At 39.0% G+C, this 25,461-nt stretch overlaps 1 protein-coding gene across 3 annotated transcripts; it reads left to right on the top strand.

Moving 5' to 3' along the window:
• Positions 1–9,028: 9,028 nt before the first annotated feature.
• Positions 9,029–24,074, top strand: LOC130600510 (arylsulfatase D-like). 3 transcript variants are annotated; one of them, XM_057411924.1, is made up of 11 exons: positions 9,029–9,159; positions 11,626–11,729; positions 12,262–12,411; positions 13,397–13,518; positions 14,940–15,062; positions 18,898–19,321; positions 20,304–20,440; positions 21,369–21,503; positions 22,120–22,282; positions 22,575–22,696; positions 23,369–24,074. In XM_057411924.1, the coding sequence occupies exons 2-11, from the start codon at positions 11,704–11,706 to the stop codon at positions 23,737–23,739; spliced, it is 1,773 nt and encodes a 590-aa protein (XP_057267907.1). In that variant the 5' UTR covers positions 9,029–9,159; positions 11,626–11,703; the 3' UTR covers positions 23,740–24,074. The 3 variants fall into 3 exon arrangements, with proteins under 3 accessions (XP_057267907.1, XP_057267897.1, XP_057267916.1); XM_057411914.1 differs by lacking the exon at positions 9,029–9,159 and adding an exon at positions 9,395–9,637; XM_057411933.1 differs by lacking the exon at positions 9,029–9,159 and adding an exon at positions 11,193–11,444.
• Positions 24,075–25,461: the final 1,387 nt, after the last annotated feature.

Genomic DNA, 25,461 nt, shown 5'->3' with positions numbered 1-25,461 from the left:
CAGTTGCCTAGCACTGTGCTACTCTAATGTGTGTATAAATTCAATGATCACATAATCCTTCCTCTATAGGTTAATTCTGGCAATTCTTGCCAAGTTAAAAGGACACTGTTGCCAGTCTCTTTTCACAGCCACTCTTCCCAGGATATGCTCCCTACTTGATAACTTGCCTTTCACAGTCCAGCATATGAATGCCCTGTCTTTGTCAAAATGACTCATCTTAAGTAATCCAAATTCCAGTGTAGGACTGTCTTGATTACTTAGTTGTCTTCAGTCCTTGGAGCAATGGCTTCAGCAGTAAGTTTTTGCTCCAAGTCAGAAGGAGCAAAGTTGATGGGACTAGATCTGAGGAAGATTATATATAAACACAAGACTTAGAATAACATTTTCTCACCAACAATATACCAGTCAGAATTCATTCTATGTTATATAAAGGCTTTCAAAGCCATAAGTTGATTGCAATGCGTGATTGCCACCACCTTCAAAACTAGTAATTGCACAGGAAAGCATGAGAATGGTTTGACAGGTCATGTTAGTGTAACTAACCTTGATCAAGCTTGTTCAGATCAATCTTCCTGTGCATTTTAAACATCATCACCACTCTCCCAGTTTTTGAGACTTCCTTGGTATTACCAGTATTTATTTTCAAAGCATGGCATTATGCTAAAGATTTCCTTTGCCACCCATTCAAGTATGTACTCAATGCAGCATTCAGTTCAAGACAGACAGAAGGTATGATGTTTCTGCATAATTGTCTCATTCAGCTTGGGCAATAACTAAGCTGCTTATTTTGTGAAAAAGTCACAGATGAGCTGTGCTTGAGAGCTGTTGGTCCTCCAGCATCTCTCACAGTTTCTGTGTGTGCTCAGAAAAGGGCACTTCTCACACATCCACCACCCACAGCTCACGTGGATCACTTTCTCTATTGCAGTACAGAGAATGCGTCTCCTAGAGGCTTAAGCCCATAAGAATGACAATAGCAAGAACGTACTACTAATGAGGAAATATTAATTGAATCAAAGACTAATATACAAACTCTAAGCTGGATGCCAATCACACAAATGGTGCCTGCAGTGAGCACACACCCTCAACAAGCACAGAATAGAGCAAATCCTCAGCTTTATTCGAGTCCATCTCCTTATCCGCAGGCTCAGACTACAAGAAAGCCAAAAAACACTCTTGTCTTATCTTCCCAAACAGCCTCTGTGTCATGCTGCTTTGCTTCATTTCCAGCACCATTAACACACCCAGCACAGAGCACCTGCTTTCCTCTGGCTCTTCATCAGGAGTAGGCCTGATATCAGTGCTGCTGACTCAACCCAGCAGGTGGGAATAAACTTTTCCTCACAGCTGTGGTAGGTTAAGATCACCCTTTCTTCCCCAATGCACCTGTGGTCAGGGCTATAATTGATAGGGCTATAGGTGGTAGTCCAGCCATATTGGGTGCTAGGTCTATAGATGGTACTCTGGCAATGGGTAGTGGTGCACACACGTGCATGCGCGCACGCACATACACACTCATATATATATATATGCCCTTATCAGACAGCCTGTACCAAGGAGCAGGTTTAGATTGCATATTTGAATTCCCACACAGCACACACACCACCCCCACCCCCATGGCCCCCAAGGGTTGTCAAGCATTGGAACAGTCTGCCCAGGTAAGTGATGGAGTCACCATCCCTGGAGGTATTTAAAAGACGTGTAGGTGTGGTGTTTAGGAATGTGGTTTGGTGGTGGGCTCAGCAGTGTTAGGTTGATGATTGGACTCCATAATCTTAAAGGTCTTTTCCAGCCCAAAGGATTCTATGATAAGAAGGCATAAACAAGTTCAGGCCATTCATTTACACTGGGCCTGTGTCAGTTCCCATTTTGTTTTTCTTTGTTTCAGCTGAAGGGAAACTATTGATATGTATGGCAGCAGGAAATGAAAGGTGACTGCTTAGAGGAGGAATTCTTTACAGCAGATGTTTTTTAAATAAAGTGGGTTTTTTTCATCTAATGCTTTTAGCAAACTCTAAGGAAGTCAAAATCTGTTCTGTATATATAAAAATTCAGCTTTGTGAAAAGCTGTATTTATCTTCTGATTCTCTTCTACTTTGTATACAATTTGGGGGATTTGTTTTCAATCTTTCCATTATAGGAGTGCTTCTAAAACAGAATTCACTGATTTCTAATGTTTCTTACCTAAGGAGTCACAGAGCAATTAATGATTTGTTGGAAGAGGAAAATGTTATTTTTTGAGCAGGTTTTTTACTCCACAGAAATGAAAAAAAAAAAGAAATTAGTGAAAACAAAAGAAAAAAAATCTGTCCAGTTATTGTATCTTGCTGAGAGCTAATAAATTGTTCTTGACAGCCTAATTATCAACATCTAGTATTCATTTCTTGAGTAATTTCTTTTATCTGAGATATGTTAAACTCCCCTGGAGTCCCTAAATCCCTTGCAGAGCACTACCAGAGAATCCTACTATGAAGTCTGTCAAAGAGGAACATGGTGTAGCAAAACACCAGTGATAAGTGATAAGCACCAGCCATCTGTGAGTGGTATCACTGAGAAAGGTAAAACAAAATCCGTGGAACATCTGAAGTCTTTCTTTTGCAAGTGATATGGCATTTTAAACTGCTTTAGGAAAAAAATAGGAAAAATTAATTTAGCCAGGAAGTCAGGTGGGGATTTAATTCTGCAACGTATATAATAACTCAAATTATAATATATCCAGTACATCAGAGCTAGTACCCTTCAGACTGATGAAAGAACAGAAACATGTATAGGCTGAAATTGGAAGACAGTCATATAGAACAAACCCTGAGTCCAGGGATGCTGTGTAAAGCCCTGTACACCATTTATGTTTCTACAGAACTAAGGAATCCTCCAGAAAGTGCCTGAGCTGTATTCAACAAATTTTTTGTCCTGCAGTTGTTTTCAGTAGAAAATCTTTATTTGGTTATGTTAGAAAGATATTCTAAGTGGTAAAGGATATATATAAACACCTTCCATTTCATTCAAAAAAAAAAGCTGTCTTAGAATGTAATTGTCTGTTTTGTAGTTCACAGATGCTTTGATTGCAGTGCATAAACCTTCAGAGAAGTTTAACCAAGAAGCTGAGTTTAACCTTGAGATGCTGCACTAATATACTACTCCACATACCATATATTATCACCAGATGGTTAGAAACCAGCCTAATTGTATTTTAAACACCTGTCTATCCCCAGATTCTGCATTCTTGCATACAGATAAATTTTCTGAGAGGATATTAAAACTCCTCACAGAAATGGCCATCATGATCAGAGATTTGGATTGCAAAGCAGACATATAGAGGACAAGTACCAATTAAAAATCTCACCAGCCTTATGAAAAGTACTTGAGTACTTTAATTAGTACTCTGGGCTACCTACTGCATAGCTAGACTTCAGCTTTCCAGCCTTAGAGAATACCTGGGCTCAGTGTTGCAAACTTAACACACAAGTTGAAGTGAACCCTGACACTCAAATTGCAAAGACTGTTTGCAAGCAATCAAGGTAATTATCTGGTTTTGATTATGCACCTTTTGCCTAGGAGGTGTATCCTGTTAACTTTACTCCATCTGAACATTCACTTTGAAAGAATGATGGAGAAGCCTCTGGATCCTAAAAGCAACAAAAGAGTTATTTTTCTTGTAGATTAGGACATTTTTGCTTGATGGCCAATGTTGTATTCGTCTACCCTCTAGTGGCGAAAATACACTCAGAAAACAACTTCGGGGTTTTAAAAACATCACCAGGATTTTAGCCAGAAGATATTTAGCACTTGGAAGTTCCTAATGAAAGATAAAGTTACTTTTTATGTTGAAATAGGAAACCAAAGTACTTAAGGTACCAAAATGTAATAGGATTCCACAAATTCTGAAGTGTCTATGTCAATAAACCCAGCCTGGAATGAGGGCTGCAGAGAGTGTGCATTAGTAATAGAAAATGAGGCATGACTCAAATAACTGCTTGTTACTTAGTCAGCAGAGTACTTTAACTATGAATCTCGGGTTGAAAGTGTAAAGCATATGCAACACGTTGTTAGGAGAGGCAGGAAAAGTTATGGTCTATGCAAGGCATGTGGTTTCTACCCAGACAATTTGACCCTAATGTTCAACCCAACAAATGGGAAAATGCAAACTTGTTTTTTCTATTAAAAAGCTTGTTTTCTTGAAGATTATACATAAGGCTTTTGTCCATTCATCAGACTGAATAATACTGAACACTTTGTATAATCTTGTCTTCCGAACAGGAAATTGTTTGGCTATGGTAATTAGAATTTCTTCAGATACATTTTCCATACCATTAACAACCTAATTAGCTCTCTAGCATAACAAATATTGTCCTAATTACTGCATCTTGGACCTGTTTTCACTGTTAATATTATGTTTTTAATTTTCTTGCATGCATAGACAAATAGATACACAAATGTACCATAATGAAATAAATGAAAAATAATTCACTCTCATAGCTGCATAAGAAATGTAAATTAACTTAGATATTAAGATGTAATTTCCCTAATGCAGAGTCTGTAAAGGACAGAAGTGAATAGTTCTGTCATTCAAAATCCTGTCTCTGCTTTTAAAAGTGAGGGCAACCTCCTGGGTGGTCTCCAGGAATGACATGGGGAACTGCAGACGTCAGAGCTGAGTCTGCTGACCTCAAAGTGATATTTGCAGTGTTTTTATATCTATCTAAAAGAAGTTGAGCTTCAAACCACAGCATAATTTTCTTCCTTCTTAACCAGACTAGAAGAGAATGGATGAAGGCAGAGAGAGGACATATGTAACACAGCCTCAGTGCTGGCAGAGACAGAAGCCAATGTGAGCAGACATAGTGGGCGTTAGGTCCCAGGCATTTTAGCAAATACCAGGACAGCAGCTGGGTGGGAAGGCCAAGCTCTCTGAAACACCAAAAGGTGTCCCCACACAGGGGCATGGGTAGGAAGAAGGAGCTGGAAAAGGTCAAAACTCTGCTCAGGAGGCATATGAATTTCCAGGCCTTCTGTAGCGAAGTGAGCATTTAGGATTAGTAAAGGCTCCGAAACAAAGGGCCTTGTGTCAGGGAGTGCTGTTGGTCTGTGGTGGGGCAAGAGGAGAAAGGGTGTGCAGGGGAGAAAATGAAGAGCGTGGAGCATCTTTGGGTTCTTGATAAACCTGGATGTAGATGTAGCCTGTATTGCTGATGATCAAAAACTCGGAGAGCCCTAGTGACAAGTGCTGACTTTGGCAACATAAAGAAATAAAGTACCTGGTATTGCTGAGCACTTTGGGTTGGAGAGCAGTTAAGTTATAAAACTACAGGGGAAACTCTTGGTTTAATATTTGGAAAATGGCCAGTGCCTGTAACACAATATGGGAAGGAAGGAAGTCTGCAGTTTGTGGGAAATATAATCCTCTTCATTGGTAAACCCAAGCTGGTAAATTCTAAAATAAAACTGAAAATAAAGAGACTTTTAAATGAGTGCTGTTGTTAGTAAATATGTGGCATGTATATTTTCTCTGGAAATGTTTTGCCAAGTACTACAGACTTGTTTATTTCAAAACGGAAGAAGAGAACTGTAGTTCTGCTTCTGAAAATCTGCTGAAACAAATGCCAGCTGTAAAGTCACTACTTAAACTTCTGTAACAAGAAAATTAAAGAGAATCCACAATGTGAAGACATTTCTTATTGACTCAATAGACATACATACAAGGAGCAAAAGAAACTTTCTAATTGCATTTGTGGGCATATTTTGTAGCGGTGACCTTCCTCAAGCTACACTAGCAGTAGAATTTAATTCACTGGCCCTTAAAAAGGAGGGCTTGCAGTACTTAATTACAAACCACAAAAAGCCTAGAGGGAGGGAATGGGTAGGAAAACCAGACATATTAACATTAAATGTTCACATGGGGGGAAAGGAATTAAATCTTTAACATCATAAACTGATAGGTAATTGGTATATAGAGAGCAAAATGTAGTACTCCGTGTTTTTATAAGGCTACAGATGTTATAGTATTTGCATTCCAGATCACAACATGTAAGGTATAAGCTAAAATTCCAAGGGTATTTTGACGTTTGTTTACTCACTTCCTCCCGAGCCTACAGATGTGGAAAAAAAAATATTTCAGGCTTCCTAATCCATTATTTGTTCTATGTAAGCCTCCACAGCAAAGCTGTTTCATTGTGGCTTTATCAGGAATGTTCCCACTGCTGATTTCTGGAGCAAAACTGCGTTCCATGAGACTGCAAACAATATCCCTGTGATCAACCTGCACATCTCCTTTCTGCAGTGCTGAGATCATTTGGGTGCTCAACTGTTGTAATTGCGATGGACAATTTATGTGACTTGTGATTTTAAACAGGCAAGAGGATCTACTCTGAAGGCGATCCCCAGTTCTGAAAGACAAGCACTCTTCTGCAAGTTTGTAATACAAAATTACTGTTAAAAGGGACTTCGATTTAGCAAGAACTATTTTTAATCCTCTGCATTTACAAGTCGCTGTTCTCCTTTTTTATCTCCATTGTTTTTTTTAGTGGTAACAATTACAATTAGAAGGCTTGAAATCAAAATACGTCATGGCTTTTGAAATGCTAAACTCAAAAACTGCAGCTTATGGCAGTTGCCAGAAGAATACTGATGAGAGTTTTAAGTCAACTTGTGAACTGTAGTAACAAGGAGCAACATATCCACAAAACTAAAACAATAACCATTACCAAAATGTACTCCAGGGTGTCTTTTTGGCTTTGCCTTTGGGTCTGTTTGCAGACAAATATGAGTGTTGTTCTGAACCCTGCAAGGTATATGCAATCTGTATGCAACATTTGGTCTACGATATGGCTTCCATTTCCTGTGTCATGGGTTTCAATGTTCACTTTCCAGTAGACAGAAAAAATGGCCTGAATATGAAATACTCCAAGTTGTTAGGCTGTTTATTTTACTAGAAATTTATATAATGTCCAATTATTAATAACGATTATTATTAATTACTAATTAATAAGCAATAGAAACTAAAGCCTCCTATACTTCATCCTGAAAATCTTTAATGAAGTAAAATAGCACAAAGGCATTCCTGACTTCATACTACTCAAGTTTATGAAAACATTGAAAATCTGTGATACCCTGTTGAGTGCCTTATCTAGTCTTTATTTAGTGACACTGTTGGCTTGTGGTTTTCCACTATATTATCTTATAAATTATCATGCTAGAATTGTACTTAGACAACACAGTAATTTTTTTTTTTTAATGGAAATATACACTGATTTTTAGATTTCTATGAGAGGTTAGGTGGTGTGCAGGTAATCTGTATCATTCTCTAAGACCTGTCAGCAGCAGCCTTCCAAGTTGAGCCTTAAGCAGGAATTGGGGCATCTGAACTACTGCTTTACTCTGGGCCAGGAATGCACTTTGGAAGTGACTCTCCCACTCATCCCCACTTACCACACTTTGGCAAACATTGCAGAGCAGTCCTGGAGTGCACAAGCTAGGTTCCTTGCCAGTGTCACAAACCTCTATTACATGCTCCAGGACAACAGGTAAGGCTCTGCAACTGCTCCTGGACATTCAGGCCTTGAAGATCTAGTATAAGTCAGAGTTCAAAGAAATAAAACCGTTTTAGATCAATGTGCAAAGACTTTTAGAAAGGTAGAGTGTGAATCAAATTACAAATAATAAGATTTTAAAAGAAATTAGTCACTAGAGGGAGCCTTTTAATCATCATATGCTAGTATTAAACTGCTGCTGACTTGGGCCTTCTGTTCTTAGATGTTGAAGTACTTTAATAGGGTCAGTACTACTTCTTCCAGTACTCAGTTCAAAGAAAATGAGGAGAAAGACAAGCACTTCTGCAAAATTCCCCATCCATTCCACATCCTAAACAAATACAGACTTTCTAAAGATTTCCACACAGAAAAACAGGTAGACCCAGTTAGTGGGAACAGAATTAGCTTTGCCTAGTCCCTTTAAAAATGCTGTCTTTAAGTGGAGTCAGTGAGAGGCGTTCACTTTTCCCTCCTTCAAAGGTCAAATGCCAAAATAAGCACAAGTTGTCAGTGTAAGAGGAAAGTCTTTAGACCACAGGCACTACCCTCCTTCCTTTATCCTCATTGCACCATAAATGTGCCGATGAGGTAATTCCCAGAAGCCAGATTTCAATGAGTACTATTTACAGTGGTGATCTGCTCTGGCTCTCTCTGTGCTAGAAGAAGGCTATGTACAAAACAACGAAGAAGTGTTCATGCGCTGTAACTGTACACATGCATTAAATTTTCTGCTATACTCTAAATTTGGTAATGACATAGAAATTACAGTTTGTGGTTCTCTGGTAAAAATATCATAGAATTTGCAAGAAGTCCTAGAGAAACACAAGAATACGAATGCTGTGTCACAGACCCCATCTGCAAGAACCTGGCGGGAACTGATTGCAACCCAGACAGAAACCCCAGCACCTCAGAAAGAAGGTGCTTTCTTATTAGAAAATACACAGCAGCAGAGGGCATCAGACAACAAGAAATCCCATATACCTTAAAGAATCCTGAAGGGCTAAATGCACAACTAAGAACTGGAAAGGTACAGACTGCGATGCTGTAACATGGATGGGGATAATGAAGCAAGCACTGAGAGAAGTAAAACCAGACACATGGTTTCTCCTCTGTGTAACCACTCCAGCATGGAAACGTTGGGGTGGGAGACAGCAGAGGAGGGATCACCTATGGTACTCTAATTTACCTCCACTAGCAAACCAACCTGAGCACTGCAATTCGTGATGAACCACCAACTCACAACATCTCTCTTCTCTTTTAAGATATGAAAACAGGAAATTCTCTGTCAATAAAACAAGATTTCTGTTTGATAGTATTTCATGCTGTCCCAAAACACTTGGTACAACAGGACTCAAAGAAAAAATCAAGAAAGCAAGTATTAGCCAGCATGTAGTCTTAATTTGTCCCTTTGAGTGATGAATAAAAAAAAGACAGCCCTCACAAGTGAAGCCAAATGACTAATTTTCAGGAACAACAAATTCAGGTCTCTTGCTGGCATTTCCTCCCCACATCCTAAAACAGTTTCTTACTGTGTGTGCAGAGATAACCTCGCCATCACTGTAGGCACTCGGGGCTGCCATGAAGTGAAGATATTTGCTCATTTTTTTTTCTATAGGCAAAGAATTGCTGCTTTGTAAGTACAGTGATTTTCTGTTTCTGCGTTGGAAAACTGGGGAGCTTTAAAGGAAGCTGTTATTTATAGTGCCTTTCATGGGAGTGTCTCAGACTTGAAGGAGGTCCTTCCTTCCCCTTGAGAAAACAGTGGTTGGACAGAAAGTGTTTTAGCTACATCTGTGATGCTCCCCAGCCTGGCCCTCACTGGGCGTATGAAAGTCGCATTGTGCAAACGGCAGTGGGAAGCACAGCTTTAGGAACTCCAGGATACATTAGAACACCCAGCTGCTTGCAAGCTCTGGTGTAACATGACTTTCCTGTGCAGACTGCGCATGAACAGCTAGGGCAGATTTAAGGAATGCCTTCAACAACAGATGTTAGACCCTGTGCTGTAGCAGCAGTTGTTGTGCTGGAATACTTGGAATAGTTTTAAATCAACTGAAAATAAGTTCACCCTCCAGATTATCAGCTGCCTGCTTTGAGCATAACTTAACCAGGTACAGTATTCTTCCCTTACTCTGTTGGGAATGCACAGGAAAATTTTAGTGGGCATTTGCAAAATGCTTTATTTTTTTGGCTCTGTAGATAAAAATATCTTGAGAAACTTTTTAAAAGGTATTTTTGGTTACAATAACATTACTTTCATACAAGCCTATGTAAAAAGTGAGAGTTGCAGCAATTTGTCATAATGAGTGTGGCTTTTATTTTATCTATATCAAGTCTACAAAATACGTTTTTTTAAAAGACATTTTCACAGACTGAACAGTTGGTACTAGTCTTGTGAAAAGTGTATCTGAGTGCATCTAAAATGATGAATATTTTATCTCATGGAAACTGGCTTGAACGGAGATTTCAGTATCTTTTAAGTATTTGGTAGAAAAGTAATGACAGACTAAAACATTCCTGTTAGTAAAGGAAAAGAGTTAGCAAAATATGAAAGATATGCAAGCTATACCCCCCGAATCATTAAAATGGATGAAGAAAGGGATAAAATCTAAATTGCTATGGAAGAATTAAATAATGGGAGAGGGAGAAAAGAGTTTTGCTTTAAGCTGAAGCTGGATTCAGTTCAGATAAGAAAGGGGACTCTGCTTGCAGCATGCCTTAAGTGCCACTTAGGCAAAAGTGGTCCCAAAGAGGCATCCTCTAAACTGCTTGTGAGTGAATCAGGCAGATGCTTGCTGCTGTCCCAGCTGCCAGGGCTCAAGCAAGGAGCTGTATGGCTGTGTGGGAAGCTGGGCTCCCCCCAGCTTCTCAGCAAGGGAACAGGGCAAGCTGCTTTCACTGCCCCTCTTGCTCCCACCAGGGTTTCTCTGCTAAAGTTTCTCTGACTGGATTCCCATTACCTTTCACTAAGGAAATGGCTTGACAGTGATAATGTCAGTTGTTTTTTCTATACTACAGGCAGCTTCTGAGGAAGCTCAGCCTTGAGCTCCAGGCTGTGCTTTGCATCAGTGAATCACTACTGTGAAGTGCAGTCAGTTAGTGACAACCAACTACGGAATTGAATTTTAATATTTCCAACTCCCATTTATTTCAGCTTTTTTGAAGTACATAGGATGTAAACAACAGCTCAGGTGTCCTCCAGTATCTTTCCTATACCTACTTAGGATGCAGCAAAAGCACAAATCTAAATGCAGGAAACTGAATGTCTCTGTAAACAGTGATGCTGCATCAGCATTGGTGTTCATAATTAAGTGTTTAGAGCTGTTTGGATGCCAATTTCCTAAGCATAGAAATTTAAATTTTCCCATTGAGGCTTGCAGTATTGATGAAAAAAAATGTGATAACTATGGATATTAACTAAGCTGCAAAATACTATCATTTCAAAAATGTAAACCCAACATAATTTATGAAATTGGGACTCTTGGGGCAGTTTAATCAGATAAGGGATAAATTTGAAAGCAGTCTATTTTAAAGCCTTTGAACTAAGGGCATTTGGCCCACTCTTGAGAGCCTTTAAACAGTTGTCTCACCCTGCCAGTAAGAGAAATCCCCAGAGAAACCCTTGCAGAAAGCTGTGCAGAGAGGGGGAAAGGAGAATCACACTCCAAAATCTGACACATACAAAGAAGGAAAAGGCTCAGCTCAAACAACAAGAGGTCACAGATTCAATGTGTTCCAAGAAAATGTCATTGTTGGAAGAGGATGACTAGAATTCCTGCAACTAAAGATAACTCTTAAAAGCCTGAAAGGAAACTTGGCACGTGAATAAGCAGCAGTCTGCTACTCTCTCTGTGATTACAGAAAAATGAATTATATTGAGGACTGGATTTATAAAGCTCTTCTCTCCCTTTCTGAACAGTAAGCATTTTTCATATGGCTGAGTCGTGTAAGAAAAGAGAATTATTTTACTATTTTAAGATAAACTTCTCTACTGCCTTTACCCTTCTTCTTTTAGGGTATGATCTACGATGCACTGAAATAAATAAAACAGAGAATGTTGATAGGCTTTGATTAAGATTTTTATCCATTTTTATTGCAGCGACTACTAGTCAGATACAAACATGATAAGGTGCTCTCTCTTTTGGCTTTCCGGGATCTGAACACTCCAAATGCAGAAATGATTTGGCAACTAACATTTTGCTGGTAAGAAAAAAGTTCATGATTTATTGCTATGTACTTAGATCTAAAGTGAGCAAAGTTTAATAATGACATAATATTGTATTATAAAAAAGTAGTGTTATCTATAAAGTATACTCACAATTTTATTTTTGTTTGTTTGGTTGTGTTATTTTCTTATTCATAACTTTTTCATAACACAAAGGTTCCAGTCTGGGAAAGAAGGATGTCAGAGGAAGCTGATTCCATTCTCAGCTTCCCAGACCAACTCCTAAAAAACACCCCAAGCCACTAAAGCAACAACATGTATACATCTTGTGTCACATGTAAATTCCCAAGACAGAGTGTGAGAATCAGAAAAGCAGGTTTTTAAAGTTATAGTCCTGACATTTTTCTTTTCATGAAAACTGTTTGGGTCAATGATTAAAACTTAACACTTCTGCACCTGGACAGAGAGTGATCTGGTCTGCAGCCAAGCTCATGCAGGAAGGTGTTCAGCCGCATGCAGTAGTACTGGGGAGTGGCCAGGTCATCGGCTTGTTTCTTTCTCCTGTTTCAGGACATCCCTGATCAGATCCCTGATATTCAGTCTACTTCTGCAGACTCAAGTTGCACAGCTTTCCATCATCACACAGCCAAATATTGTCCTGCTCATGGCTGATGATCTTGGCATAGGGGATGTAGGTTGCTATGGGAATGATACCATCAGGTAAGGAAACTAAGCATAACAGGGAACAGAGCTGGTGTGTTATTTAACATAGGGCTGCAATTCTTTGCCTCTGGTTGACATCATCAGCTATTCAAGCTGTCTTCAAGTTCATTTCCTGGAGGAATCAGAGGGTTTCCCATGGGTGCTATTAATGGTAAATTTAGAGCACTACCAGGATTATCTCACAGCCTAGAGAGTATTCCCAGGGCCAGCTTTTCTCTCCAGAGCTGCTTTACTGTGGGCGTATGTCAACTGTTCTTGTGTATTTTTTAATTGCCTGACATTGAGAAATAGCTGTGCTCTTGCACGTGCCCAAAGACAGAAATGTTATCCCTCCTTCAACATATCAGGCCTCAGTACCTCATTTAACTTTATTCTGCCATTCTTTCCCAGTCTCCAATCAAAATACAGTATAAACCACTTTAACAAGCTATGTTACTAGCAAATATTTCTCTTTTCAGACCCAAGGACATAGAGTTTGCCTTGGTTTTGAAAATCATGTCGTGGTATTGCCTCCTGGCTTCCTACCAACTTGTCTCTTCTTTGGTACAATCACTACCCTCAGCCAGCAAAGTACTCAGAATCTCACCCTAGTTGGTACCAGCTGGAAAATTTCTGACAGATAGCTGATAATCACAGGTAGCTGATGGGGCTCTGCATGGCCGGGCCTCCACTTCAGCACAGCAACATGCTCAAGACATGAGTTTTCTTTTCAGGAGCAGTGAGGTATATTTCTGCAAGGCCCTTCACAGGGCTCAGGAAACATGAAGGAATGATTGATTGGCTTGAAATGTATCCAGGTAGAAATTGTTAATGAAGAAAGAAAAGAAATATTTTCCCATCACTTGAAGAATTTAAAATGAAATAAGAAAAATATTTCCTAGCCATCTAGAAACAGAATAAGCTTCGCAAAATGAGGATAAGTATATTATTCCTCATCTTTATTCCCTCAAGGACTCTCTGACAGTGTTGGTTTCATTTTTAGGACCCCAAACATTGATCGCCTGGCAAAGGAAGGAGTGAAACTGACACAACATATTGCTGCAGCTCCACTTTGCACCCCCAGCAGAGCAGCTTTCCTCACTGGCAGATATCCCCTCCGATCAGGTTTGCCTTGCAAAACCAAGCAGCCTTTAAGCATTGCTTTATTGCTGAAAGAAACAATGTCATACATTGGGAACAAAAGAAATGAGGGTATGCAAATAGAAGGGGTGCCACAGATATGTCATCCCTCCCTGAGGCACACAAAAACACGCCAGTTAGGATTAGTACCTTTGAGGTGACAACTATATTTATGGGGTACAATGAATCGACCTGGAGGAAGCAGAGCCCAGAATAACCAGCCCTGCAGAGCAGCTTGGTCCCCTCAGCTCACAACTTCAGTTGCCTGTTGGTGCTCTATTGCACAGATTGCAAGCAGAATGGAGTTAACACAAATTGTTACATTCAAAAACAGTCATGGCAGAGAATATGAACAATAATAATACATTTCTAAAGCACTAGCTACATTAATTTGTCATGGATGACTTCTCATCATATATCAGAAATGGCTTGGCCCTGCAGGGAGCAGCTTAGATGTATGTAGATGTGTGTCCATTCCCTCCAGTCAAGGTGCAGAACGAGTAATTTACAAGAAAGTTTTGTTACCTATGTGTCAGAATTCATCCGTCCTATGAAATAACAGTTTGACAGCTATATTATTTTTCCCAGTTCTGTTTCTGAGGAAAAATACTATCCTGTCAAACCACATCCCTGAGATGAAGAGGTATGAAAAATAAAAAACTCTGCATGTTTCTAACAGCAACTCTCTAACATTTGTTCTGTTGCAAATGATCTTCAATCCATTCCTTCACAAGGCATTTTAAAGCTGACATGTCATCCTGCTTTTGTCATGACAGCTCCCACTGAGATAGATAGCTTGAAAATGCACATGAGCTTGTACAGACTCCCTCCCACTATAACAATGGGGCCAGAGATATTCAACACTTCCATGACAGATTGTACTTCACATAGTCTTATACGATGGGGTCATGCCACTATATAATGCTCAATGGCAGGGCGTAAACCTGCAGGGGAGGAGAAGATTGCAGTGCTACCTAGCTACCCTGTGGGTTTCAGAAGTCACTTAACAGCCATGCCACTGAACAGGGAAAACCTGAATTCCCATGCAGCCTTCTGCAAGCTGGAGTTTGAGGCTGATGGAGGGCTGAAGTCTCCCTACCCTCCTCCCTGTGCAGACAGTCATGATAATTAAGTGCAGGTCACACAGCCTGGATGCTACTGGGCCATTCTAAATACAATGAAATATAATGTCTCAGTATGAGACACAAAGAAGAACAGGTGTTACATAATGGGGAGTCTTAATTCCTTAATCTTGACTAGAGTCCTAGATTCATTTCTCCAAACAAACAGCATTAGGATAAATATTTAACACTATAATATCACTAAAACCAGGAAACAAGAAATTGTATTTCATAAAAATACTCTACCAGCTACTCTTACTAAGATTTTTATTACTGTATTTTTAGGGATGGATGCTGTAAACAATTACCGTGTTATCTTTTGGAATGGTGGCTCAGGAGGGCTTCCTCCAAATGAAACCACTTTTGCCAGAATACTGCAGCAGCAAGGCTACAGCACAGGACTGATAGGTATGGGAACACTCCTGAAGACAGCCTAAAATGTCCTGCACATCTCACACAAACTATTTGTTATAGTAAGCAACTGTTCATACCTCAGTTGTAATATTATTATTTCCTGATTTAAGAATATCCTGTAAGATGAAACCCTGAACAAAAACAATTTCTCTTGAAAGAACAGGCATCTGATAAAAACAATTTTTACTGCTGACCTGCCTTCAGGCACAGCTGTGGTTGTTAAAATAAATAATAGAAAATATGTTAATATTTCTTCCGTATTTTTCTATCAGGAATATGGTAACTATTCCAATACAATGTGATTAAAAAAAACACATTAGTGCCATTTAAATATGCATGGTGATGCTTTACACAGCTCAGAGCAGATTCACAACAAAACAGAACAGCTGCTACTTAAACCAACAGACAGTTCATAATGTCACAGCATTTGTCCTTTCAAACACAGAAACAGTTTTGTTTTTTTTTTTACTTACAGCATGCCACTACAGTTCACCAAGATTTCAGCACAGCCCGTAAAACACTGCCTCCTTCACCATTAATACAAATGCCATTTTACTTTAGATTTTATAGGACTTCTTTTTTTCTTATACAGTTGTAACTTTTGGTCATGTTCCAATTTTAAAAAATTGTTCATCTTACACGTCACATAGTTCCACAAACTGATAAAACACAAGTATTCCTGAGATGAATTTTCAGCTATTTGCCCTACCTCTCTGAGCATCTAAATATCAATATCCAAAATCTATGTCTGACACATAAAAATATTGGCTACACAAATAAACTGAATTTGCTAATAGAAGTCTCTGCAGAAATGGATTTTTATTCATTCAGCAGAATAAATTAAAACCATAAGGACAACACTAAATGAAGGCCTCCACAATTTTTGGTTCTATATTACGGAATCTTCCCATGTTAGTTTTGTTCCGATACAATTTTAGTTGCTTTAATCAGCTTATAAAAAAGACCATGTCTATTAGCCACGTGCTTCAGCTTGGTTTCAGATGTTAACACTAGCAAAACAATCAGATTTGTCTCCACTTTGTCAAAGGAATTGCACTGCAGGGAGGTTGTGCTGCATGCTTCCTGGAAGATAGCTAGCAAAATGGGCTGACATTTTCCCTGTAGGCATCTCAGCTAAAACCACACTATAGACACCACTAATATAATATAAACATCACTTAGTTTAACCCAATTGACAGATTCTGTTTAATTGCACTCTAAGGGATGATGGAAAGCACTAGTGATAAGTGGCAAAAAAAACAACAAACCCAAGCATAAGAACTTTACATTCAATTCATGAAGCAAGAGATCTTATGCAACATCTACCTACGTCACCACAGTTGAATGAGTACTAAATAGTCTCACCTGAACAGTTTGTGATTGTTTTGCTCTGAGCACAAACAGTTTAAAAGTTAAACCCTATTAATAACCTGCAGCTTGATGTGATAATAAGAATTTTTTGTAGGGAAACTTTTTGCAGTCTTTGTGGTCAGAAAACCAATGTTGTGTAGCATATGCCCTCAGAGATTAATTTATCTTAATTATACATTTAGTTCATCTTCTGGAGAGTTCAACTTTCGTAGCATGTCAGAAGCCTCTATCGACCTCAGCTGGCGATTTAGGTGTTGGAGTACATCTGAAGTCCAACGACACTTTAGCTGCACCTGTATTTATGACCAATGCATCTGTGCGTTGATTATAAACCTGTTTCATTCTAAAGCTGGCTTTAAATGTTTGAAGGGGTAATCTGAGCAGAAATTTTAGCTGAAAGCAATTCATTTACCTAGAGTGGAATTTTCACTCTTCCTTTTTATTTATATCCAAAAAGCAGCATTTTTTTTCCTCTAAAGTAGCTTTTTCTGCTCCTACTGTAATGCATTGAGATTCTATTGAAACCTACTCAGGGTTGGCTGCTAGTATATGTACTGGTAACATCGTGAATGGTTCCAGGTTCCAGTATAGGTTGGGAAACGACCTGTTAGAGAGCAGTGTAGGGGAGAGGGACCTGGGGGTCCTAGTGGACGATAGGATGACCATGAGCCAACACTGTGCCCTTGTGGCCAAGAAGGCCAATGGCATCCTGGGGTGTATTAGAAGGGCGGTGGTTAGTATGTCGAGAGAGGTCCTCCTTCCCCTCTACTCTGCCCTGGTGAGACCGTATCTGGAATATTGTGTCCAGTTCTGGGCCCCTCAGTTCAAGAAGGACAGGGACCTGCTGGAGAGAGTCCAGCGCAGGGCAACGAAGATGATTAAGGGAGTGGAGCATCTCCCTTATGAGGAAAGACTGAGGGAGCTGCGTCTCTATAGTTTGGAGAAGAGGAGACTGAGGGGTGACCTTATTAGTGTCTATAAATATATAAAGGGGGAGTGTCACGAGGATGGAGCCAGGCTCTACTCAGTGGCAAACAATGATAGGACAAGGGGTAATGGGTACAAACTGGAACACAGGAGGTTCCACTTAAACTTGAGAAGAAACTTCTTCTCAGTGAGGGTGACAGAACACTGGAACAGGCTGCCCAGGGAGGTTGTGGAGTCTCCTTCCCTGGAGACATTCAAAATCCATCTGGACACATTCCTGTATAACATTATGTAGGTGTTCCTGCTCTGGCAAGGGGATTGGACTAGATGATCTTTCGAGGTCCCTTCCAATCTCTAGCATACTGTGTGTGTGTGAATGGTTTGTTTAGGTTAATATCCTTCTGTAAGTGCACAGTTCCTTAGTCCACAATATTAATTAGTTGCAAATCAGTTTTCAAGTAAAATTCCAAATGTTCATTTTTGTCTATAGATCTGGTATTCAAGACCCACTTTACATCAGAGATCATAAAATGCAATTAAACTCATCTCTCTGATAAGAGGTAGATTTGGTCACCTGATTCAGATATTCACAAGCCTCAGTGTTTAAGTCAGATGAGCCAATTTGTTACGTCTCCATATAAGTGCTTAACCAGTCTATTAGAATAGACAGGAGGTGAAGCAAAAGCATGGTTTTTATATGCCATTCATCATAATAGCAGACATATGTTCATAATAAAGAACAAACTGTATCTCAAAAGGTCAGGAGATGCTCCTTTTGATATATGAAGACTTCAGGATTTAAAAGAAGGTGGCTTTAACTTTTAAAAATGTAAGGAAATACAAGTAAATGACAGAAATATTCACAAAACAAATATTTTATTCTTACCTAATGTATGGAGATACTATTATAAACAAAGTCTATGTACATAAGTACAGTTTCATAAGAAATCCTTATCTCCTGAGCTCATGGTCTTCTGAAACTGGTGATTTGCCTGGCAATCCCACTGCTGACCTGCCAGTTGCTTGAATATACTATCCCTAGCTTCCCTTATTAGTCTGCCACCAACACATTGCTGATTGTTGCCATAGTCCTGACATTAAGTTATTCAAAACTTTCCAGAAACAAGCCTGCATAGTACATTAATAATAGAGCAATGTTATTTTGTCCTGTGCTTACCAAAGGACTTCTTCCTCCTATTACATACCTGACAAATCTCCAGGAAGGCCATACATTTGTGCTCGGTTCTGAATACCTGGATTTTCCCCAGTTTATGATTCCCTTTATAGTCCAGGCTTTTATGCTAGCTAGAGGGCATGAATATGTATATAGAGCACCAATTTACAATCTGTAGGAGTTCACTTTCATCAGTCATAACATGTATCCCATTATATTACTACAGAGTGTATATGTGTAGGATGAAGAAGTTATCACAGGTAGGGAATTTTATTTTTTTTTTCAGAAATGTATTGTATGAGGAAAAGCACATTTTTTAATATTATCTCTTTACATTTCAATAACCTATATTTTCAGGGAAGTGGCATCAAGGCGTTAACTGTGAATCCCGCACTGACCATTGTCATCATCCTTTAAAACACGGGTTTGACTACTTTTATGGTATGCCTTTTACACTAATAAGTGACTGCCAACCAACAGAAACACCAGAGATGGACAGAGCCTTTAGAAGGAAGCTCTGGTTTTCCACTGAGATGATTGGCCTAGCTATACTCACCGCTGCTCTGGGAAGACTGACGGGCTTGATTTCAGTCAGCTGGAAAATGCTCACCTGCCTTGCTGGGTTTAGTCTCCTGTTCTTCATATGCTGGTTCTCCAGTTATGGATTTGTACGATACTGGAACTGCATTATGATGAGAAACCATGAAGTTACTGAGCAGCCAATGGTGACAGACAGGACAACATCCCATATCTTGAAAGAGTCCATTTCATTCATTGAAAGGTAAAGTATGTTTCCACTGATCACAATTTTTCTGGTTCTTGCATGTCAGCTGTTAAATGGCACTTTCCCATGTGAAGTCTTTTATAATTTTGTAATATTATATAATAAGTACTATTGTGCCTATTAATTATTAGTAATGTTATAATGATATAATGCTATTAAACAAACAAACAAAAAAAAAAACTATGCTTTAAGGATGTCTGTTATTCACAGCTTCACTAAAGCTGATAACATTTCCAAATTTCCAGGGGTTGGATTGAATATTTCTAGGCTATATTGAGTAAATATGTATTTCTGTCAATGAGACCAACATTGCAGCTTGAAGTGATAAGAGCTGATGGCAGAAATACATGTGTGGGTTGGGGAAGGAGAATTAGAGCTGTGAAGTAGCCTTATCATATGGACTGCTTTGTAGGGACCAGCTGGCAGGAGATGAACTTACTCCCTTTGTTTCAGTAGCACAGTTGAGGTTTGCAATGGCAGAAAGTGGAGCTTCAATCTGGAATTTTTTGGCTATGATTCAGGGAAAAAAAACGGTCATTTTATATCAGCTAAACATTATTTTAACAGCCAGATCTTAATCATTGTGGTTTAATTTCTTACAAAGTCAAATGTTTCCGAAGTGATTTTTGAAATGTGTATATATGCAAATCATAATACCATTTTCCATTACGATTGACCTCTGTATGTATTGCGAACCTTCCTCCCTAATAACAAAGGGCTTTAATTTTTAAAAATTTGATGAAATACAAGTAAATGTCAAAATTATTTATGAAACAAAATCTTTTATTCTCACCCAGTATATGGAGATATTATTATCAGCAAAGTTATGTATATATGTACAGTTTCATTAGAAATTCTAATCTCCTTAGCTCATGTTCTTCTGGAAGTGGTGGTTTGCCTGGCAAACCCACTGATGAGCTGCCAGTTACTTGATTACACAAATAACAAAGTGTTGATTGAATTGATTTCTGTTTTTTAGAAATAAGCACAAGCCATTCCTCCTTTTTCTTTCCTTTTTACATTCGCACACCCCGCTCATCACCACAGAGAAGTTTCTTGGGAGGAGCAGCCATGGTTTATATGGAGACAATGTAGAGGAAATGGACTGGATGGTGGGTAAGTCACCATACCAAATAATGATGTCTTCAACTACCTAATACCTTGGTCTGAATATATAATAAAAATATTGTTATTAAAAGAATGAGGAAGAGATTAAAAACAAATAGGAAAAAAGTCCTAAAGTTTTCATGAACATCTGTCAATCTTGTATGAGCGCTGTTGGCTCACAGAGTTGGCTTTTTATTTTCTCCAGTTTTGGACCAAATGAGTCTTTCTGTTCATTCAGTTTTTTCAGTCTAGTGTTTACCAGTTTTAACCATATCCCCATATTTACAGCCATGTCCCCTTGGCTCCTGTCAAAAAGCATTCTTGCTTTTCTTACTAGATAAATAAGAATTATTTAGTTTTCTGTGATTATTAAAGATCAGGGAATTTCAGCCTCTTATGTCTTACCTGTTTCTAAGTAGGACACATCATAACGTGATGAAACTGTCAAGTGAATTAAATCTATGTGCAAACCACCTTGCTATTTCTCTGTGACTGCTGCATTCAGGAGCACAGTGAATATTTTTTAGCCCCATTCATAAATCCAGAAATGTTCCCAAATATTAATTGGCATGCCCCCAGAAATTAGATTCATGTTATTTTTCAGCCTGGTTAATGAAGGGGAAGGAGAATTATTTATCACCCAGTCATGGCAGAGGAAAAGTAGCCACATTTGCAAAAGGTATAAGAATCAGGTACACATATGGAAAGAACTGGATTACATCCATCCAGTAATTTCATACAAATACTGACTGTGGCCTAGACATCATAATTTACATGACATTTTTTCCTCATTTCTCATTGCTCTTCTTTTAAACAGTGACCATCCCTACATAGATGAAAAATTACATTGATGAATGTTTACAATTCAGAGGCTAAAATTTATTCAGTGTAAGTGATATTTTTACATTTTAATACTTACATGTTCCTGTGTTTACAGGCCAGGTTCTAGATGTTATTGACAAGGAAGGCTTGAAAAATACTACACTAGTTTACTTTGCCTCTGATCATGGTGGGTGGCTGGAAAGACAAGAAGGCCAAAGACAACTGGGTGGCTGGAATGGAATATACAGAGGTAAGAGCTGTCAGGTTTGCTGACAACCCTGCGACAACTAGTAAAGTATTCAGGACACCCCTAAAGCTTAGGTAAGACTGTACGCTCAAGGAGTAATAGTGTTTTATCATTGTGAAGCAAATCTGTCTCATTCTAATTAGGCATTTAAAAATGTGGGCAATTCTAGCCTGTGCAGGTGTTCTTTATAAGCATGAATTCTCAAACTGTCATTTCCTCCGGAGGCAACTGATCACAAGTTAATTTTTATTAAGGCTGTGTAACTTCTCACTAAATATTAGTTGTATCTTACATCTGAACCTTTGCTTTAGCTACAACAGGTGTGTTATAGGATTGTAAAAGAAAGACGAGAACTAGGCTTGGAAATGACTTTGTGCCTGAAAAATTTGTTCACAATGAGCTCTGAAGGGGCACTATGTAAAACAATAGAAAAGAGTGTGTGAGGTCACTGAAGGGGTCTCATATAGTGAACACACTTCCACTGATGCTGAAGAAAAGTAGCTTAGTGGTAAGAAGAAAAGGAAAGCTCATAAAGGTAACATTAACTTATGATAACACAGTAACATTTCTCTTTATTTTAAAATAAATGGTTTTAACTTTTTTCTTTTTCTAATAAAAGGTGGAAAAGCTATGGGAGGCTGGGAAGGAGGAATCCGTGTCCCAGGGATATTTAGGTGGCCAGGAGTTTTACCTGCAGGCAAAGTTATCGATGAACCTACAAGCCTTATGGATATTTATCCTACAGTAGTTAATCTGGCTGGAGGAGTACTACCACAAGACAGGTATAAACCCATGGCTTTATTCTTCCTTCACTCCATAACAATGGAAAATTGAGTTTGGAAACACATTCTAAGAGTCTGACATTTTTGTTTTCCACTGCTGCTCCTTTTCTAGACTCATAAATGTCACCAGAGCCCAGTCACCTCTTCTCTGCATTTGAGATTCACCATCTACCTGCAATCTTCTACAAGCATTTTCCTCATTCAGAGTTCCCAGTTCCAGCAAGAGATATGCTGAAAGAACACAGTCCTGTACAGCTTACATCAGTCTGATGGTCTCCATTTTTTCTGTTAGGGTAATTGACGGCCGGGATCTGATGCCTTTACTGCGAGGAATGGTTGAGCACTCAGAGCATGAGTTCCTGTTTCATTACTGTGGCATTCACTTACATGCTGCAAGGTGGCATCAGAAGGACAGTGAGTACAGAACTTCTTTTCCAAGAATTAGGTTCTGTTTATGGGAGGGCACATTTGTCTAACATGTTTTTTTCTGGGATCACAGCTTTCTGAGTAGTTCCAGGTGTAAAGTTGTAAAGAACTTACTAAGCATTGTCTGCATTGTATGGCACAAAGAGTTTGATCATGGCTTCAAGGCACAGGACATGCTAGGCAGGCTATTGGAGCTCAGGTGGGTCTCATCCACCCCCCCATATGAATGCAAGGCCTGGGGAGCCCATGCCCTATTTGTCTTATGGAGAAGTCCTTGACTCAGCCCTTTGTCCTTCTGCTCACTTAACAAGGAAGCAAGCCATGAAAACTCCAAAGCTTTTTTTACATGTCTTCATAAAAAACAAAGCTTTTTAACTGATACTTGCTCAAAATTTTGGAGAAATTTCAAAATGTCAAAAATCATTTTACAATATTGCTTTATTTTTGCTGCACTTAACTGTAACTGAAATTGCAATATTATATCAACTAATAAGTGTAGAGCCAAAGTGCAACCAGAAATGAACTCTATTGCAATATTATATCAATTAATAAGTATAGAGCTGAAGTACAACCAGAAATGAGCTCTAGAAAAACATTCACTCTTCTAATACCTTGTGATAACCACCAGTATCATTGCAAGTCTTCTTTTTTTCTTGACAGGTGGAGCCATCTGGAAGGCTCACTATGTGACTCCCATCTTTCATCCTCTCGGGGCTGGGGCTTGTTATGATAGGGGATTTTGTCCGTGTTTTGGGGAAGGTGTGACCCATCATGACCCTCCGTTGCTGTTTGATCTCTCACAAGACCCTTCTGAAGCCAAACCTCTGTCAGCTGACACTGAGCCCCTCTTTGACACTGTAATAAAGAAGATTGGAAGAGCCATAGAAGAGCATCGCAGGACACTGACTCCTGTCCCAGAGCAGCTCTCCGTGTACAATGTCGTGTGGAAGCCGTGGCTTCAGCCATGCTGTGGGACATTCCCATTCTGCTGGTGTGATAAGGAAGGTGACAATAAACCCACCAACCTATAAAAGAAAGAGCAGTTACTTCCTCAAAAGTGTTTTAAATCCAGAGTGTTTTCTTTACGGGTGTTGATTGGTGGGTTAGTTGTTTGTTTTAACAAAGCCTTTATATGAGAATTGTTCCATCGAATGGCACAGTATTTGTCAAAGTTGGTTTTAGTCTGAACACTCTCAGAGTGGGATAAAGAAAGAATTATCTGAAGAGGTGTTTTAACTTGCATCTGCTGACAACTAACTGAATAGTTCAAATGGACTGAAGCAGACCAAGATTAGAGCTGTACAAGTAATGATATAACTTTGGTTTTATTATTCATTAATATATACTTAGAAGCTTTGCTTTGTTTTATTGTTCCTGGACTAAGGTCTCCCTTAATTTTCTTACTGCCATGCACAAGATGCCCCTATAATAAATATTTGCAGACTAGGGCTTCCAAAACAATTAAAATATAATTTTGCCCACAGTTCCTCACAGAATCTGCTTCAAAAGTAGCTTTCTTCTTTCTTTGTATCTAGTCCCTCCAGCAGCAGTTATAATGGCAGCTGCTTAGTGTGAGGCTTCTGAGTCAGAAGAAATTACCTGAGTGAGGAATAAAGCATGGAAACATGACAAGCTTGATAACATCTGTCTGCAATTTCTGGGAAGGATGGGACTCCTCTGATTGGAGTCAGCCTCTTTCAATGGACAACACAAAAGGGAAACGACCCTTTCCAAAGGTCCCATTGCACCCAGCTCCCACAGCAGCACTGGCAAGGGCATAGTGTCATTGAGAGCCACAGAATTGCCACGCTGACAAGTTGAGCCACTTGAGCACATTGCTGCCAGTATCTGTTATAATTGATTCCTGCTAACAAGTAGCAGATTCAGAAAAACTCTTAGAAAGATGCCCAATATTAGTTATGAAAACAAACTCTAATTTACTATGAAAAAGGCATCTGGCAATATAATTTGCCTATTCACTTCGTTTCACATTTTTTACTATTTTTCTATTCTGCTAGTACCCTTTTATCTTGTTAATCTCCTTTGATATGTATTTGTTTTATCTTGCTTTTCTTTCCTCCCATTTTCCACAATTCAGCCACCAGGAAATCTGCAGGTAAACAAAGCCCTACAGCTTAAAAGCAAGGTTTTCTTTTATGCTGTGACTTCATGCATTTCACAGACTGCTTCACCAAAATGCTCCATCAGTGCTATTGATGAGAAAAGGACTGAGTCTTACTGTGAAAACTTCAAGAGATTAACTGAATCCATCAATTCATATGCACTGGATTGCTGTTTTATTTCCTCCATTGTTAGCAGTGTGTACTTTATTTCTCATTTGAATGTATTCGATTTCACTGATACTTTCTTTAGCTAGATTTAAAGGTTTTTCATATTCAATGTGCAGTGTTTTCTTTACCAGAAATTACTGTAATCAGACTGGAATTTTCCAATTTTCTCAGTCATTTTCCAAAATCTCACTGCCGTTCTCAAGCCAGTTTAGTATCTTTGATTTTACATCCCATCAATTTTTTAACACCTTTAAAAATATGTGGAAATACCTGTTCATATGATTGAACCAGTCTTCTTGCACTGAAATACTTCATAGCACTGGATATTCATTTGGAGCTTGAGAATAGAGGAAGACATCTGAGCCAGAATTTGTCATGGGCAGAGGTGTTTGCCCATGAAAGCCCAGCCATCAGGCCCTGCTGACATGCAAAGTGCCATGGAACCAACAAACATTCAGGACA

This window comes from Pezoporus wallicus, unplaced genomic scaffold (assembly GCF_028554395.1).
Source record: "Pezoporus wallicus isolate ANWC-B61680 ecotype Strahan unplaced genomic scaffold, APGP_CSIRO_Pwel_v1 contig_2372, whole genome shotgun sequence".
Taxonomy (NCBI): Eukaryota; Metazoa; Chordata; class Aves; order Psittaciformes; family Psittacidae; genus Pezoporus; species Pezoporus wallicus.
The sequence above is the reverse complement of the archived record's forward strand: the minus strand, read 5'-3'. Positions and strand labels throughout refer to the sequence as shown.